General features: G+C 42.4%; 1 protein-coding gene across 1 annotated transcript in view; it reads right to left on the bottom strand.

Annotated features, from left to right (window-relative positions):
* NOTCH2 (notch receptor 2) overlaps positions 1-17,540 on the bottom strand; it is a 175,352-nt gene that overhangs the window by 13,963 nt on the left and 143,849 nt on the right. The window contains exons 16-24 of the mRNA XM_070467224.1: positions 15,166-15,285; positions 14,587-14,739; positions 12,150-12,378; positions 11,169-11,370; positions 8,758-8,911; positions 7,797-7,981; positions 5,659-5,791; positions 3,478-3,714; positions 708-820 (exon numbers count right to left, since the gene is read on the bottom strand). Of these exons, the coding sequence (XP_070323325.1) occupies positions 708-820; positions 3,478-3,714; positions 5,659-5,791; positions 7,797-7,981; positions 8,758-8,911; positions 11,169-11,370; positions 12,150-12,378; positions 14,587-14,739; positions 15,166-15,285 (1,526 nt within the window). The remainder of the gene's footprint in view (positions 1-707; positions 821-3,477; positions 3,715-5,658; positions 5,792-7,796; positions 7,982-8,757; positions 8,912-11,168; positions 11,371-12,149; positions 12,379-14,586; positions 14,740-15,165; positions 15,286-17,540) is intronic.

The raw sequence follows: 17,540 nt of genomic DNA, 5'->3' as shown, positions 1-17,540 counted from the left end.
GGGTGGTGGTTCCAGGATGAATACAGAACTTTTTTACTCTAAGAGCTTGCTTCTACAAATGAAGTCCGGAGTTCATGTTACGAACCTATTAGCACCTTTCCAAATCATCAGTAGATCACTCATACAATGACTTTACAGGGGAAAAACTCACTTCAGAGGATTTTAGACATCTGTCTAAAACACTTTGCTGTCATTTCATTCTTGGACTTTTCGCTCAGTCCAGGCCAAGGTTACTGGACAGGTTGCCTTTTGACATCCCTCCGCTCATCTGTTAAGAAGCTTTTAGTCTCTGGCAGGAGCAAAAGTGTTTGCACAGCAAATGGCTAACGTTAGACTTCCTTCTAGAAGAAGAAGCAGTCTGTTCCCAAATAACTGCTGTCGAGGGAGGTGAGCAGAGTAGCATTTCCAATAACTCTGTCCCAGTCTGGGCAGCAAGACCCAGAAGCCAAATACACTAGCCCTGTTCCCAGGGGAATATCCCATTGCCCTTAGTGCTTCTGAGGATTGACAGTCACAGATCAGGGAGCTCACCGTTTCTGGAAGTATCTTAATAGTTTTAAATGGAAAACTGAAGCACTTTCTCCTAAAGAAGCTAACATTAAGAAACGTCCCCGCCAAGAAAGCTCCCCACAGAGCTCGGAAACGCCAGGTTTCGTCTCGGCTCTGTCATAGGTTATATGGAATTCAGTAGGCACCGTGGCACTCACCGGGGGACAACGGCAGATGAAACCATCAGGCATGTTGCTGGCCACAGCACAAGTGCCTCCATTCAGGCAAGGCATCTGGGGACACACGTCGACGAACGTTTCACAGTGACGACCTCAGAGTAGAAAATGAAAGGGGGTTTTAAAGGGTGAAAGCAGTAACTCAGGTTATTGAAGGGGACACTACTGGGATGTGAGCTAGTCAAAGGATCAGAGAGGGAGCAAGAGGTGTGAGAATTGAGTTCTAAGTCTAAGGGGACAGGAGAGGATGAGGAAGGCACATGCTAGGTCCCAACATCCTTGGCCCATCACCCACTCAGGACAGTTCCCTCATCGGTCTTGTCTACAGTAATAAGTGGCAAATGGCACATGACTGAACTGACTCACTAAACAAGATGTGTACAAAAAAATGACTAATCCCTCAAAAACAAAAGACACCTAAGCTTTTTTGAAGGCACTTTACCTTTCATAAGTCAAAAATATTTAGCAAAAATTCACTGCATTTTGTTAACACTGTCTACTTCATAAAACAGGCTAAACCAGGCCAATACATCTAAAACAGTGATTAACATATACATGCTACTATAGATAAAACCGATAACTAATAAGAACCTACTGCATGGCACAGGGAACTTAACTCAGTAGTCTGCAATGACCTGTATGGGGAAATAATCTAAAATAGAGTGGACTGATAAAAATGTGTAACTGACTCACTTTGCTGTAGAGCAGAAAATAACACAACACTGTAAATCAACTATACTGCAATAAACATTAAAAGGAAAGACTTTTGGGACGGGGGACACATGTACACCTGTGGCTGATTCATGTCACTGAATGGCAAAAAGCACCACAATATAGTCAAGTAATTAGCCTCCAATTAAAATAATTTTTTAAAATGTTGATGTGCAGTTTATATTGAATTTTCATCAGTGACATCTGTTTTCAATAATGTTCCAGCCTTTTGGTAACGTTACTGGCATTGTTTTAAAAAACACAGCTTATGTTAGTGTTACCTACACAGCTTGTGTTAGTAGGAACTAACACAACATTACAAAGCAATTACATTCCAATAAAAATTTAAAGCAAACATACAGAAAAGCCCCATAGCTTAATATTCCCACCATAATTGTGACTGAGAGTCAAAGGATTTTTTAATTCACAGGTGAGGAAAATGTAGAAATACCACTTCTGGCTACGGGACCCCAATTCAAGGTGGTCTCCACTCCTTTCACCTATTTCCTTCTTTCTTTGTAGGACTCATCAGCATTTCCAGATAAAGGAAGCCTCAGATGTAATGAAAGGAACAGGAGTCAGTTGTCTCCTAATTCTCAAGCACATCACGACCAGTATGAGACGACAGATTGTTCATAGTCTTTCTGTCCAGGGTTGCCTCAAACGTGTGACGTTCATAATGGATTGTTTCTCTTTTGATGCTGTACCTACGTGTTTTCCATATTTCAAAATCCATCCCCCTCCCTTTTAAAAATAAAATTCCAAAGTTCTTAAAGGTAAAATATCTTTAAAATTGGGGGGGGGGGAGGATGTCTGGATATAATAAGCCCAGAATGTAGCAGAGTTCAACTTTCCAGATTACTAGTACATAGACTAATGCAGACTCTCATCTGACTTCCAAAGAATACTTCTATAGCAAAAGATTTGAACTGACCCCAGGAGTGCAAGACAGATTTCCAGGTAACTGATGGTACTGCCATATTTAGATATAAACAGCTATTTTAGCCCCCCAAAGTCAGCAAGTTGCCCTTCTCCAGAAACAATTAGTAACTGTCTATAATAAAACCCCTATTCTGAGGCAGGACTCACTCATCTTTGTAATTTGTGATGAACACAGCCAAGTCTTAGTGTGTAGGCCCTGCTTGTGACCTCTGAAGTTTTCCTGTTCATACCCTCATTAGTTGATTTTTCGTTAAATATAGCCCAATTTGAATCTATTCCCTTTAAGTGTCTGAGAAGACCGTAAGTTTCTTTGGATCCCAGAGATGTAGAAAGATCACTATGGCAGCAACCACCCAGTCATTCAAGTCGCTACATGCCACAGGAGGCAGGGTGACAAAACCAGAGTTAGATGTAAAGTTCCTGAACATGAGATGTTATTTTGCTCAGATGAAATGAGTTCTAGAGATGGATGGTGGTGGTGGTAGCATAACAATGTGAATGTCCTCAATACCAGTGAACTGTATACTTAAAAATGGTAAAGATGGTAAACTTTATTTATGTATATTTTACCTCAATTTAAAAATGTTACTTTGCTCAACTACTCCCAACATTCTATTTCTTTTTTTCATATTTCTGCTATGATATGATGTAATTAATGTATAACAAAAGAGATGGCATCTCTCAGGAGACACAAACACCTGTGGAGCACAGACCTAAGAAAATGTTGGGCCCTTGAATGAAGCTGGTCTAGATTTTCACCCTTGCAGCTCTGAGGGCAGCCTGGACTGCATACAGCTCACCAACGACTACCTGTGGGCTTGCCTGGTGGCTCAGACGGTAAAGAATCTACCTGCAATGCAAGAGACCCAGGTCTGATCCCTGGTCAGGAAGATCCCCTGGAGAAGGAAATGGCAACCCACTCCAGTATTCTTGCTTGGAGAATCCCATAGATAGAGGAGCCAGGCGGGCTACGGTCCATGGGCCAGAAAAGCTTCCCTTGGGTCTGGGATGTGTCATGCAGGGCCTAGTTTCCTCACTGAAACCCCCACCCCAGCTCGAGGCAGAGTGGCTGGGGCATCTGGCAAGGAGCTCGGCTCACCAGTGAAGGTGCTGCGGCAGACGCACAGGTAGTCGTTGGTGAGCTGTATGCAGTCCAGGCTGCCCTCAGAGCTGCAGGGGTTGGACAGGCACTCGTTGATGTCCCCCTCACAGCGCTCTCCAGCAAAGCCTGGCAAGCAGCGACAACTGTAGCCCCCAATCCTGTCTACACACTGGCCACCATTAAGGCAGTGGGGGCCCCTGGCACAGTCGTCAATGTTCTCTTCACAAAGCAGGCCTGGAGGAGAAAGAGGAGGGAGAGAAAATTATGACAGTTCTTGGAACGCTGCCTTCCAGGAAGGGAAAACCAGCCCTGGTGGCATTTTCACAATTAGTCAGGCTATGTTCCTCAGCCTGTGGTGGGACCATTTCGGTCAGGCAGTGCATAATACACCCTTGACCCAGGATAGTGGCCATCCTTTTGGGCACCAGTAAGCAAAGAATGTACTCAGGGCTTCACATGTACTCCCCACACAATCCAGTGATGAAGCAATCCCTTAGGGCATAGTTAGTATTATTTTTCTACTTGAAAGGTGAGGAAACTGGAACTCAAGAGAGATTTGCTAACTTTTCATTAATTTATTCATTTTGATTTAAAATATAAAAAGTTTAAAAGAATATAACCATGAATAAATAGATTACAAGTAATCACTGCTAAGAATCGGGAGTAAATTTTGAATCACACAAATGACTTTTTCTGTAAAATAGTGTAAGTGCACAAATACCTTTTATCAAAAAAATAGGAAGGAAATATCCTGTTGAGAGCTCAAAGGTTATTCCATTTAAAACAGAACTCATTTAATGTGCTATAGATGTAAAAGAGCCATCAAGTATGAATATCCGTACATATTTTCGAGGAAGAAACAAAAGAAATCAATGACTATTCTAGAAGTGATTTCATGATTAATTCAAAAAATTACAGAAGAAAGAAGAACAGTACTGTATTCTTACCATTTGCAATAGCAAGACTATTGGAAAGAAAAGAAAAATGTTTTTTAAAAAAGGCCTCAGTTTCAATAGCAATAGCAAAAGATAAAATATCTAAGAATAATCTTAACAAGAAATGTACTACACCTACATGAAGACTTTAAAGCAGACCTAAAAGACACAAAAGGAAACTTGAATAAACAGAAAGACACAATGGGTTGGTTAGGAAGACTCATGCTAAAGATGTCAGTCTTCTTTATACAAATTCATAAATTTAATGTGACCTCAATAAAAATATTAACAGGATTTTTAATGGATAATATTACCTCTAGAAGTAATTAAAATTAACCTCTACTTCTCTTTCAAGTACTGAGCAGAAAACAACTCTCCTTTAATGGAACAAATCTTCAAATATTTAAAGGCTGTTTCTCCTTAGTTCTGTCTTCCCTGTTAATCTCACTGCTCAATAACTAGCCTACTACTGGGGCACTTTTCCATACTAATATAGCCAACTCTGAACTCAAGAAGGAAACCCAAAATTCACTGACCCAATGCTTTAAGACAGTATAAATATTTCTCTAACATTCTATTCTCTTTGATGAGAATCAATTTTCCATCATTGTGGATAGCTTTTTCTTTTCACATGCTGCTCAGAGCAGGCACCATTATAACTAACTACATCTCTTCTAAAAAATAATACTTCAAGCTCTTTCCAGGAGACTGTTTGCAGGCAGGGGAATGCCCCTGGTGGAATGACGGCTCCACCATCCACCGTCTAGGGCTGTATCTCCTTAGGTCTTAATGTAATTCTTAGTTCATTCTTGGACCATCAACCTTCTCCCCTTGGGCTAAAGAAAATAGGCAAATGTTTTCATTTCATTCATTTTCCCACTTTATGGAGGCAAGGTTTGGAAGTTTAGAAAAATACACGAGCTGGTAAATACAAATAAATTTTTCAAGAGGCTACTGGTTGTTTTCTCTCGAAGCACCAAGAGATCTTGCTAGCCAGATTAACTTTGCTGCAACATTATGTCATTTGCACATTCTGTGTTTCATGGGTTTCCACAACAACCAGACAGAATTGAGAACAGGCGTCAGAACACCAGAGCTTGGCAAGAGAGCAATGAAATGGCTTGAATCTCTAAGATTCGGATTAATGCTGAATCTTGTTTTAAAAATCCCTTCACGAGACTAAAAATGCATTTATAACTTAGAGAATGCCCTGGATGGAAGACAGGTAAGGCTGATTTCATACCCCGAGTGCCTGGTGGGCAGGAGCACTTGAAGTGGTTCACAAGGTCAATACAGGTGCCTCCATTCTGGCATGGCTGGTTCTGGCACTCATCCACTTCATACTCGCAGTTGACACCCTGATATCCAGGGACACACTGCCAAGAGCAAAGCAAAAAGAACAAGAAAGTTGGACTATTTTTGGACGCGTATCATGAGAGCAAATGAAATCGGGCATGTTACTGTGACCCTTTTCTGCCAAACCCCACCCAGCTCTTGCACGCGTCTCTGGTGTCATCACACTCCCTGCTCACTACCTCGTGCAGTCAACGCACTGCTCACTGGCATTTATCACTTCTAGCCAAAAAAGCCACTTGAAAAGGAAGGCAAGGACTGAATATTCTGAGGGATCTCTCAAATGATGCCTGTGCGAAAGCCATCCATCCCTTCTGTGTGTAGGTTTTCCCATCTTTAAAACATTCATTCCTTTGTATGTGATGAGGACCTGGTGGCTCACAGAAATGGTGCATGTGGATGGTACATGTGGATGGTAGTAAAGATAACGCGTGTATTTACCGATCCCCAGGTTCAGAAAACTACATGTTTATGTGTGAGAAACTGGCTGATGTAGGGGTGGGGGCAGCAAGAGGTGGGCAAGCTAGCTGTGCTAGATGTAGGCATTCTAGGGCTTTCAGGGCTGATCAAGGAAGAAAATACTGCCCATGAAGTGGCTCTGTTTGGGCAATGCTTTGAGTCCCTCACAGCAAAATTACTGTAATTGATTGCTGTATGCTTCCCAGTATAGCTATCAAATTTTGTAAGTAAGAAGTGCCACCTTCTGGTTTAAAACTATGCAACATCTCCTTACTTTGTTTTTAATGCCATTTTTGGTGAACCTATAAAGCAACAGCAGCAGTTACAAAACGTTGTCTCAGTATTTCTGAGAGCTCAAAACAAAGATCTGTGTATAGGCTGAATAAAAAGATGTTCAATTAATAGTGCAAACTGCATATGAATAACTTTAACATCTTTCATTGGACTTGTCATGCAAACCTTAATAGAGATGTGACTCCTAGAGATATAAAAAAGGATAAGAGGAGGAGGGCAGATGAACTCAGAGGGAAGAGGGTAACAGAGAAGGGGCTTACACGTTTGGTGCTACGACTCGGCAGCCAGGCCAGAGTCTCTGGGTCACAGAGCTCTGAAGGACAGCAGTGCCTTGGTATCTTCACATCCTTGGGCTCATCTTACCTATGGCTAGCAGTGGCAGGTGCAGTTTTTCAGAATATATAAAGCAGGCAATCCCTAAGTGAATAAATTCTACTTCTTAGGGCTATGTTTAAAACAATTGGATGTGTAAAAATTTGAGTTTGGTGCCAGTGGCTTTTGAGCTAAAAATAAGAAACAGGGACCAATATACTGAAGCCATCTTTGGCTCATGTATGAGAAGCAGAGAAGCAAGAGTTTTTCTCAGTGTTGCTTGGTGGCCTAAACTGGTATCAAATTCATGTCTCTGGTCTTTCGTCAACAGTTTGATCTAATTATTATCAGCCCAGACATTAAGAAGACAATGATTTTGTTGCTATTGTTGTTCAGTTGCTAAGTTGTGTCAGACTCTTTGTGAGCCCATGGACTGCAGCATGCAGAAGACAATGATACATCCCTTAAAAGATACATACACCCTCAAATATACACATGTATGATGCTACACAGAACAGGGTGAGTAACATTTTTTTGAGAGAATTATTAGTTGATTGACCAATGACTGTTTACAAAGATGACATGGGTCAAAGGGCCACTCCTCAAAGTGGCTTGTCCTATCTCAACTGCTTGTTCAGGGAAGTACCAGGGGCCACTGGGCTGGGTAGGCTGGGAAATGTACCCTGGAAGAGTATGTAAGCTCTGGATTCTGGAAGCAATCCTGTGGAAGTAAGATGGCTCCAGACTTCTGTGAAAACAGCTTACCAGAGCTCTTCTAAGTTAATGCACAGGGTACTGAAAGAAACAGTGATTAGAAAACAATGTAATCATGATTGGTAAAAAGAAAAGAAATCTATAAATTGTGAAAAGTAGACATAGCAGCTAAACTCAATATGCCCCTGTTTGTAAGAGGTATGCCATCTTCTGGAAGGTCTCTGACCTCTGCCTGCTCCTCTTACTCACCTCACATCTGTATCCACCAATGAAGTCCCGGCAGGTGGCGCCGTGCTGGCAGGGATTGGACGAGCACTCATCAAGCTGGTCCTCACAGTAGCTTCCGGTGTAGCCCAGGGGGCACTGGCAGTGATGCGAGTTGCCCGCACTGATGCAGACGCCTGAGTGCTGGCACAAGCGGTCAACGGGCACCCCTGGGAAACCCAGGAAGGAACATCACGGAACAGCACACAACACGTCAGGCTCAGGTGAACTAATCTAAGTTGGCTGACATGTCATATTTTATTCTTGTCTAGTTCACAACCCTCAGGATCTGTTTTATGTTAAAAATGAGTAAGTGCTGCATATATGTGGAATTTATAAAGATGGTACTGATGAACCCAGCTGCAGGGCAGCGATGGAGATGCAGATACACAGAACAGGCTCATGGACCTGGAGCCAGGGGGCACTGGGGAAGGACAGGTGGGACCAATGGAGAGAGAAGCATGGAAACATAAACACTACTATGTGTAAACCAGGTAGCCAGTGGGAATTTGCTGCATGATTCAGGAACTCAAAACGGGGCTTTGTGACAACCTAGAATGGTGGGATGAGGTGGGAGGTGGCAGAGAGGTTCAAGGCCGGCGGGGGGGACATATGTATACTTATGGCTGATTCATGTGGCTGTATGGCAGAAACCAATACAATACTGTAAAACAATTATCCTTCAACTAAAAATAAATATGTTAAAAAAAGAAGCCAGTGCTGAAGTGGAACAAGCCGTCCTTCCGTGTCAAATACACTCCTTTTTGGAATCTCTGGACTTGCCCCCCTGCCTTCACCTCCCATTTCAGACCCCTTCTCCAGAGGCTTGCCCATTCATTCCCGTCTGCCCTTCCCTCTCCTCCCACAATAACAGCTCCTGCCCTACAGTGCTGCTCGTTAGTCAGTACTTCATGGACTGACCCTTGAGCCTCGGGGCAGAGCTCACCTCTGTGGGAGGCCGCCACCTCACAGGAGACGCTGGGCACATCGCAGTAAGCGCCAGCCCACCCAGACGGACACAGACACCGCGACTCTGCTTTATCCTGAATGCAGGTGCCTTTGTTTTTACAGGGAGACCGACTACAGAGGTTCACCAGGGTCTGAAACAGAGGCAGACACATACATCAACATTCAGACACCAGGAAGGAAAAAAAGTTACACTGCACTTTAAGAACTCAAAGGAAAGCACACCAATTAATAAAAACAAAGAGCCCTCACCCAAGTCTTAAACTTAGATTCACTGTCCCCAGATAAGCCAATCATTTTATACAGTCTAATTCTTTTAGCTCTGCTATTCAAAAATTCTTACCAGATAAGTTTAAGACTTTGAGGAACTTAATTGGTTAAGTTATTCCCTACATCATGCTTATGTCTAGAAAGATGGCCACCCTGCGGGGCTAGAAAGAGAGTTAAAGCTGTCAGATAGGTCTATAGCTTCTATGTGCTACTCCTGAGTGAGAAATCACGTGGGCTTGATCAAATCTGTCTGTGGTGAATATGAATTCAGGATTTAAAGGCTTAAAGCCTATTAATAAACCTAAAAACTGTCAAAAAGCTTACTTTTTTACTGTTAGTAAAAAATAAAAAATAAAAACCTTTTTATTGAAGTATAGTTGATTTATAATGCTGTGCTAATCTCTATTGTACAGCAAAGTTACTCAGTTATACACATATAGACATTCTTTTTTTAATAATCTTTTCTATTATGGCTTATCACAGGATACTGACTATAGTTGCCTGCGCTATACAGCAGGACCCTGTTGTGTATCCACCCCTGTATGTTGACAGTACTACTAGTAGCACTATTTACAACAGCTGAGACATAGAAATAACCTAATGGAGAAGGCAATGGCACCCACTCCAGTATTCTTGCCTGGAAAATCCCATGGACGGAGGAGCCTGGTAGGCTGCAGTCCATGGGGTTGCTAAGAGTCGGACACGACTCAGCGACTTCACTTTCACTTTTCACTTTCATGCATTGAAGAAGGAAATGGCAACCCACTCCAGTGTTCTTGCCTGGAGAATCCCAGGGACAGCGGAGCCTGGTGGGCTGCCATCTCTGGGGTTGCACAGAGTTGGACACGATTGAACTGACTTAGCAGCAGCAGCAGCAGAAATAACCTAAATGTCCATTGACAGATGAATTAAGGAAATGTGGTACATACATAAAATGGACTCCTACTAGAACGAAAGAATGCCATTTGCAGCAATATGGGTTGAACTAGAAATTATCATACTAAGTAAAGTCAAGTCAGAAAGAGAAAAACCATGCTATCACATGTGTGGAATCTAAAATATGGCACAAAAGAACCTAGCCACAAAACAAAGAACTTATTTTGATGGGAGAAACTCAGGCTTCTGAGAAGCAAGAGGCAAAGGGTGCAAGTGGACTAGCATCTTCCCCAAAACTCACATGTGGTGGCCTGGCTCCTGGGGAGAGGAAGGCCATACTCACAACACTGACCATTTGTGAAGGAGGGGGAAGGGCAGAGGGCCATCACGCTGTAAGAACAGCAGAAGCAAGCCCCATGAAGAAGAGCCTCCCGATCCAGAGAATCACCAATAAGCTGTTTAATATGCAGAGGTGCTTATCTGCATGTCCAATACAGCCAAAGCTTCACTGAAGTGTACTCTGAAAGGCTAGTTACATTTGGGCATTTATTTATAAATTCTTTGGACTGCTGGTATGACATTCTATCATTCCACCATTGTCTGAGAGGTAAAACTGCATAAAATTACACACAATGCTGTTTCATGTGAAACCTTAGAAAAGTTACTTTGACCCTCTTAGGCTCAATGTATTCTTTCAAGAAATGAAAGGCTAGACTAGTAGGCTCTGAGGGGCCCTTCCATCCTAAGAGTCTATGAAAATGAATATTAAATATTTGAATTTGAAATACATGTGAATAGTTTGGTTTTGAGACTGTTAACAACATTGTAGGGCATAATTATCATTATCCCCTTAGATGTTGTATCTGAATTTTAAACACTGTTATTTTGATTGTTCTTTATTTCCCTTTTTGTTTTCCTAAATATCAATGTGCTTATTTCCCATATGCGTTTTCTGCAGCTCTAGGTTAGCCTTCTGTAACAATTTTATATGTGTTAACCCACATAAACTTGCCAGTATCAAATCCACCAGGTTAAGAAGTTGGTGGTTCTCAGAAGTTATCTAAGAACTTAGATTAACTTAGTTATCTTAGAAGTATAATTAATAAGCTGTACAGATTTATTTTGGGTACATTCCTAAGACCCTGAATTTTCTCTTTTAGGTGGGGCTTATTTTGCCTAGGAAAGAACAGGTGTAACATTCAACCATTCTGCAGGAGCTGAATTAATGGGATGAAATCTAACTACCTGACAGTTTTTTCCAGTGTAGCCCAATGGGCAGATGCAGCGGTAGGTACCCAGGCCATCAACACATACTCCTTCATTCAGGCATGGATGAGAGTTGCATTCATTGATCTCATGGAGGCAGAAGGAACCGGTGAAGCCCACAGGGCACAAGCAAGAGAAGGAGTTAATCCCATCGATACACGTGCCACCATTGAAACAGGAGCTGAGAAGCACACAGGAAGAACAACATCAGCTAGATAATCTGGATCCTCTGACCTGCTATTTTAAAAGTAAGGTTCCCCACATCTAAGATATTACAGGAGGAAACACTCGAGCACCCCACACTCCTATATCCAGTAAACTTTACCTTCTTCCAAACTAGAATGGGCACCAATCAGCGTGAGTCTCAGCTTCCTTTCCACAACCAAAAAGATCTGAGGAGTATTTAAAAGTCTGAGCTTATTAGAGACTCCAAGAGAAAGTGAAGGCTTCCAGGTTTTACCCAGACCTTCTGTAGCTCTCCATGTATCACATTTCATTTTATCTCTAAGTCAATTTAATTTATAAGGAACATACCAACTAAATAGCTCTTGATTCTATATTTCTTTATGGAAGAGAAACAGAACAAATTTGTTGATAATAAAAAAAGGATCAAACCTCCCAGAAATTACTTAAATAGGGACGACAAATCTGTAAAGAAGTAGGATTTTTTTGTCAACTGAAATTAACAAGAGACCAAAAGGAGATGAAATAGAACTATAGCACTTTCTGTTCCCTAGGTAAGAAGTAAATGATGATTCATCTCACTAAGTTTTTCAACCTCTGCCTTGAACTTGTAACCAGATGTCTACAAGGAATTAGAAACCAGAAAACGGGAGATGACCGTGTGGGGGCATCCAAGGAGATGCCTTACGCGGCCCCTCAGTCCCAGTAGAGGGCTCTGCAGGCTCCGCCCCCTCCCTTGTCCCATAAGACACCGCGCCGAGGGCGCGGGCTGCTCACCTCTCGGTGCACTCGTCGATGTCGTCCTCACAGTGGACTCCGCCAAAGCCCGCCGGGCACTTGCAGGTGTAACTGTTGACATAGTCAGAGCAGGTCCCTCCGTTCTTACAGGGCTCACTCAGACACTCATTCATGTCTGTCTGACACTTATCCCCAGTGAAGCCCGGAAGGCACAGGCAGGAGAAAGTATTCACTCCATCTACACAGGAACCTCCATTCTGGCAAGGATCTAGGCCACGGCACACGAGAATCAGAACTCTGAACAGCAGCATCCATTTAACCTTAGACTCGTAAAGCTGAGTACCTTGAACTGAGCCACACTAACAAGAACAATTCTGACATTTCTTTACATCTATTTTGCCCTGACTCCTCCATTTACAAAAATGAATGTAGTAACACTTGCCTGAGACTCTTAATAAGAATCTGTTTAATAGCTGGAAAGAACTTTACCTGCAACACTCACTGTTTTGCAAAATTAATACTCATAAAACTAGGGATGGGATAGGTATCAATTAGTCCCCTTGTGCTGACCAACCTTTTCTTTTCCCTCCCTCTATTCCTGCTTCCCTTTCTTGTTTTTGTTTGTTGTTTTTTAGATTTACATACAACTAGGAAACGAGCATTTTTAAATTTTAAGCATCACATAGTTTGATCTTAGGGAACAGTTTATAGCCATAGCAGTTAATCAAGAAGTTCTGAGCTGTTATCATGGCACAGTGCTCTGCAACACAGATGGCACTCGGAATCAGAACAAGAAAAGTCAGATGTGACTCCTGGTCTTAAGGAACTTGAAATATAATTAAAGACAGGTGATAAACATAAAGAGAGAACAAAATACCAGGTGGGTAACGCAGTCCTTATTTTATAAGAGAGAGATTTATACCTTAGTCATCTATTAGGCTAATTTCTAAGGCTCATTTGCAGTTTCTACTGGAACAACTCTAGAAGTCATGTATCTCTGTTATACATAACAGTACACAGCTACTGTAATTTCCATAGCACCTTTCAAGCAACTCACAGTAATTTACTGAATAATTTTAAACTAGTTGCAAATATTGTTAGTCCGTCTTCAAATAGGAAAAAATGTTTAAATAGTAGAAATTTGACTGATATACTAATTAATGTGGGAAAGGAATCCAAATAGTTTGATCCTACTCCCTTAAATTTATCTATCAGTTGTACCTTGGCCATATTTTTTTCACTATTAGTCATATAATGTTGGAATTATTTGTCTGTCTGTCTTTATTTCCTAGGAGACTATAAGTTTCATAAATGTAAGGTTTTAATTATACTGGTACTGTCAGCCCCTAGTATAGTGCCATCCATATGATAATTTGAAATGATATATGCTGTGAATTAAGATGCCATTATTCCAGATGCACTATGATAAGCTCGTCTGAAGTTTAATGATTTAATCACCACACAAGTAACTGAATACAAGCGGCCCCCCATATTCATGTGTTCCACAATCATGGATTCAACCAACCAAGGACAGAAAAAAAATTTTTTTTAAATCCCAGAAAGTTCCAAAAGGCTAAACTTGAAATTGCCATGTACCAGTAAATATTTACATAGCACTTACATTGCATTAGCTATTACAAGTAATTAAGAAATGATTTAAAGTATACAAGAGGATGTGCATAGGTTATAGGGAAATACTATACCGTTTTATATAAGGGACTTGAGCAGCTTCAGATTTTAGTGTCCACGGGGGTCCTAGAACCAGTACCCTCAGATACTGAGAGATGACTGTACTGATAAGTACATCACATTCATATGTTGAAACTACTGAAGCTGGGTAAAAAACCACTAGAAAGAAGTAGGCAGAACAATCCCTAAAGTTTACACTAGGCTGAGCACAGTTCACGTTTATACCAGTCAGAATGAAAAGATTCCCCTAAGATGTACAGGGCCAAGTAGAGCTCTCAGAGAAAAATAAAATTGTAAAAAATTCACACAAATCTACAGTGACAGAGGTAGATCCCTAGTTGCCTGAGACAGGAAAGTAGAAAGGAGGGTCACGTTACAAGAGATGAAATACATTCAGGGGGATGAATGTGATCAGTATCTTAAATACTGGTTTCAGTTGTCGTATGTCAAAACTTACTGGACTGGTTCATTTAAATACTGGTAGTGTGTTGTATACTTAATTATACTTCAAGAGATCTGCTTTTTATTAGAAGCTTTCATATCATTGTCCCCACTTTGACAATGTACAAAAATCAGTAAGGCAATGGTTAAAAGTGATTCCCGTGTATTCATTCCTAAAGCCACTAGCTTCAAAATGAAGATTTTTAAAATACGAAGATTAAAGACAGGTGATCAACTGTTGGATGGCCAGCCTCGGCACTGAGAGGCACGTGCCCCCACCACACCCTCCTCTGTTCCGTCGGCTCTGCTCTCCCCCAGGGGCTCAGGAGCAGGCTGGCGTACTCACTGGCAAGGCAGTCATCAATGTCCTCCTCACAGTCCATGCCACTGAAGCCTGGCGGACATTCGCACATGTAGCTGCCCTGGGTGTTATGGCAGAGACCATGGTTCATGCAGGGCTTGGAGACACACTCATCAATGTCGATGGTACATCGCTGACCTGGAAACAAGGGGGCAATGAATGGTCCAGTCCTTGGAAGTCGATTCCCACACAGAAATGTATGTGGGGGCTGGGCTTTAGCTGGGGTGGGTGGGGCTGCTGCAAGGATATTCTGTCTGGTCTCCAGCTTTGGGAAGTCCCTTCAGGTTTCTGTGCCTCGAGCAAGTTGCTGCCCAGATGCTAAAATTCTACAGAGAACATCAAAGCTTCAGACTCTGGTTGGAGTCTTCCAGCCACTAGGGGGCGGCAAAGACATGTAAAATGGAAAGTCTGTCTAAAACATTCCAGTTAGCAGCTTCAGCTTTTATATAAGGTCTGTGTTCTTGACAAAAAAAGGACAAGCCTTAAAAGATAGATCCTCCATGTCATCAAATAACCAGATCACTCTGTTAAATGCTCTTGGTTTCTACATTCCGACGCTGTTACCTTGCCAGCCAGGAGCACACAGGCAGGTGTAACTCTCAAAATTTGGTGCCTCTTTGCAAATACCAGCATTCTCACAAGGGTTTGGGGAACAGGGAGCCAATATGGTCTGACAGTTCTTGCCTGTAAATCAAATGACAGAGTTTATTATAGAGAAAAAGTCCAAAGAACTGAGATTTCCCCAAATTCTACACCAAAGGATGCTTTCTGAATCCAGATCTAATGTAATGAATAAGTTTCAGGATCTGAGAGACCCATGGACCTTTGTGTCTTGGATCTGATGTGATAACTCACAGTGTGATCTCAGGCAAGTTACATTCTCTGAGCTTCCACATAAATAAGATGGGAATTAGGATGCTCACAGAGGCTTTTTGTGGATTAAATGAAAAAATGTTTACAAAGTCCTTACTAGCATAGGGCCCAGCATATGGAGTAAGTACTCAACAACCACTGGCCGGCTGTCATCTTCATGTTGTTATCACAAGTGGTTATGTGGATTTAGAAACTGACATCAATCAGATGTGAGAGTTTTTGCATCTTCATAGCTAAGATTCAGCTACTCAGAAGCTTAGCCACATAGATCCATCTTGCATAAAAGTAACAACACAGCCTCCTACTCTTAAAACCTCTATAGGCCTGTTCCAGAAGGCAATGGGGTTGATCAAAGGGCCATCAGAGGTGGAAACCAGTGAAGTGATACTAACTGTCTAGTAACATCTCTCCTTATTTCAACATCAAAACATGATATTAATAGTGCCCACCAACATTTCCTACCTGAATATAAGATTCCAGGAAAAAATTAAAAGAATACTTTTCTTAAAAGGGAGATGGGATTTTTCCAAGATGGTGGAGGAGTACGAGGACATGGAGTTTCTCTCTCCCCACAAATGTATCAAGGAGACATCTACACGTGAAGCAGTTACCACAGAGCACCTGCCGAACACTAGCAGAGGACCGTGGGCACCTAAAAGGACCAGAGAGACCCCCACGTGATGGGTTGGGTGAAAGGGAGAAGGAAAAGGCAGAGGAGAGGAAGCAGGATTACACCTGCACCCTCGTGGGGAGCCGAAGGCATGAAAAGGCCCCTGCGTCTGGGGAGGGCCTCTTACCAGCAGGGAGATGAGCTGAAGCAGAGGAGAGCCTTGGGGGTTCAGAGGGTAGTCCAATAACTGGTATGTCACAGACAGGACAGAGTGAGACCTACACAGATGGTCTGGGCCACGGTCCTGCACGCCCCAGCCTGAGACAGGTGTTTGCCAGTGCGCATGGATGCTGGGTGCTGGAACGTGGGATTTGGAGAGTAGACCCGGGGAGGGGCCTGCTGTTGGCTTGTGAGGGAAATTAAATGGAAGTAGTCTTGTCTTGTTCAGGCTTGAGAGACAAAGAAAGCAGAGCAAGCCTCTGACCTTGCTTCTGACCTGCCTGGACACTGCCTTGCCTACCTTCCTGCGGTGAGTGCAAGTTGCATGGCATCATAGATGAGAAGGGGGCAGATCCTGGAATTGTGGAGCCCCTGGAGGAGGTCTGGCCAACCATACCAGGGGCTTAATAACATTCCAAGATTTACAAGACAAAACAAATGGCACCGTAAAAAAAAAAAAAAAAAAAAGATTAAACCAGAGCTGCAATCTGCTCTCAGACTGATGACAATATCAGTTTGTGGCCTGGGATTAAAAGCAGGAACCCCCAACCTACAATTCTGAAGTCTCACCCATGGAGCAGATGCACTACCCAGGACCTTTTCCCAACTGGGGCTCCAGACTGCTGTCACACAGGACTTCCCAGCACTGTTTGAGTCTGGATATCAGTCAAAACCAAATTTGGTGATATACGGACTGTTACTTTTCTTTACTGTTCTATTTTTCTTTTTTTTTAATGATTGTTTATTGTAAGATAGGTAATTCTCTACTAGATATTGAAATTATTTATTTGTGTATAATGAGTCATTTCTTTTGTTAACAAATATTTTGAACCTAAGGCTATGGTTTTTTCAGTGGTCATGTATGGATGTGAGAGTTGGACTGTGAGGAAAACTGAGTGCCGAAAAATTGATGCTTTTGAACTATGGTGTTGGAGAAGACTCTTGAGAGTCCCTTGGACTGCCAAGGAGATCCAACCAGTCCATCCTAAAGCAGATCAGTCCTGAGTGTTCACTGGAAGGACTGATACTGAAGCTGAAACTCCAATGCTTTGGCCACCTGATGTGAAGAGTTGACTCATTGGAAGAGACCCTGATGCTGGGAGGGATTGCGGGCAGGAGGAGAAGGGGACGACAGAGGATGAGATGGCTGGATGGCATCACCGACTCGATGGACATGAGTTTGAGTAAACTCTGGGAGTTGGTGATGGACAGGGAGGCCTGGCGTGCTGCGATTCAT

Source organism: Odocoileus virginianus, chromosome 5 (genome assembly GCF_023699985.2).
Source record: "Odocoileus virginianus isolate 20LAN1187 ecotype Illinois chromosome 5, Ovbor_1.2, whole genome shotgun sequence".
In the NCBI taxonomy this organism is placed as follows: domain Eukaryota; kingdom Metazoa; phylum Chordata; class Mammalia; order Artiodactyla; family Cervidae; genus Odocoileus; species Odocoileus virginianus.
Note: the sequence above shows the minus strand (reverse complement) of the source record. Positions and strands in the feature narration are given on the sequence as shown.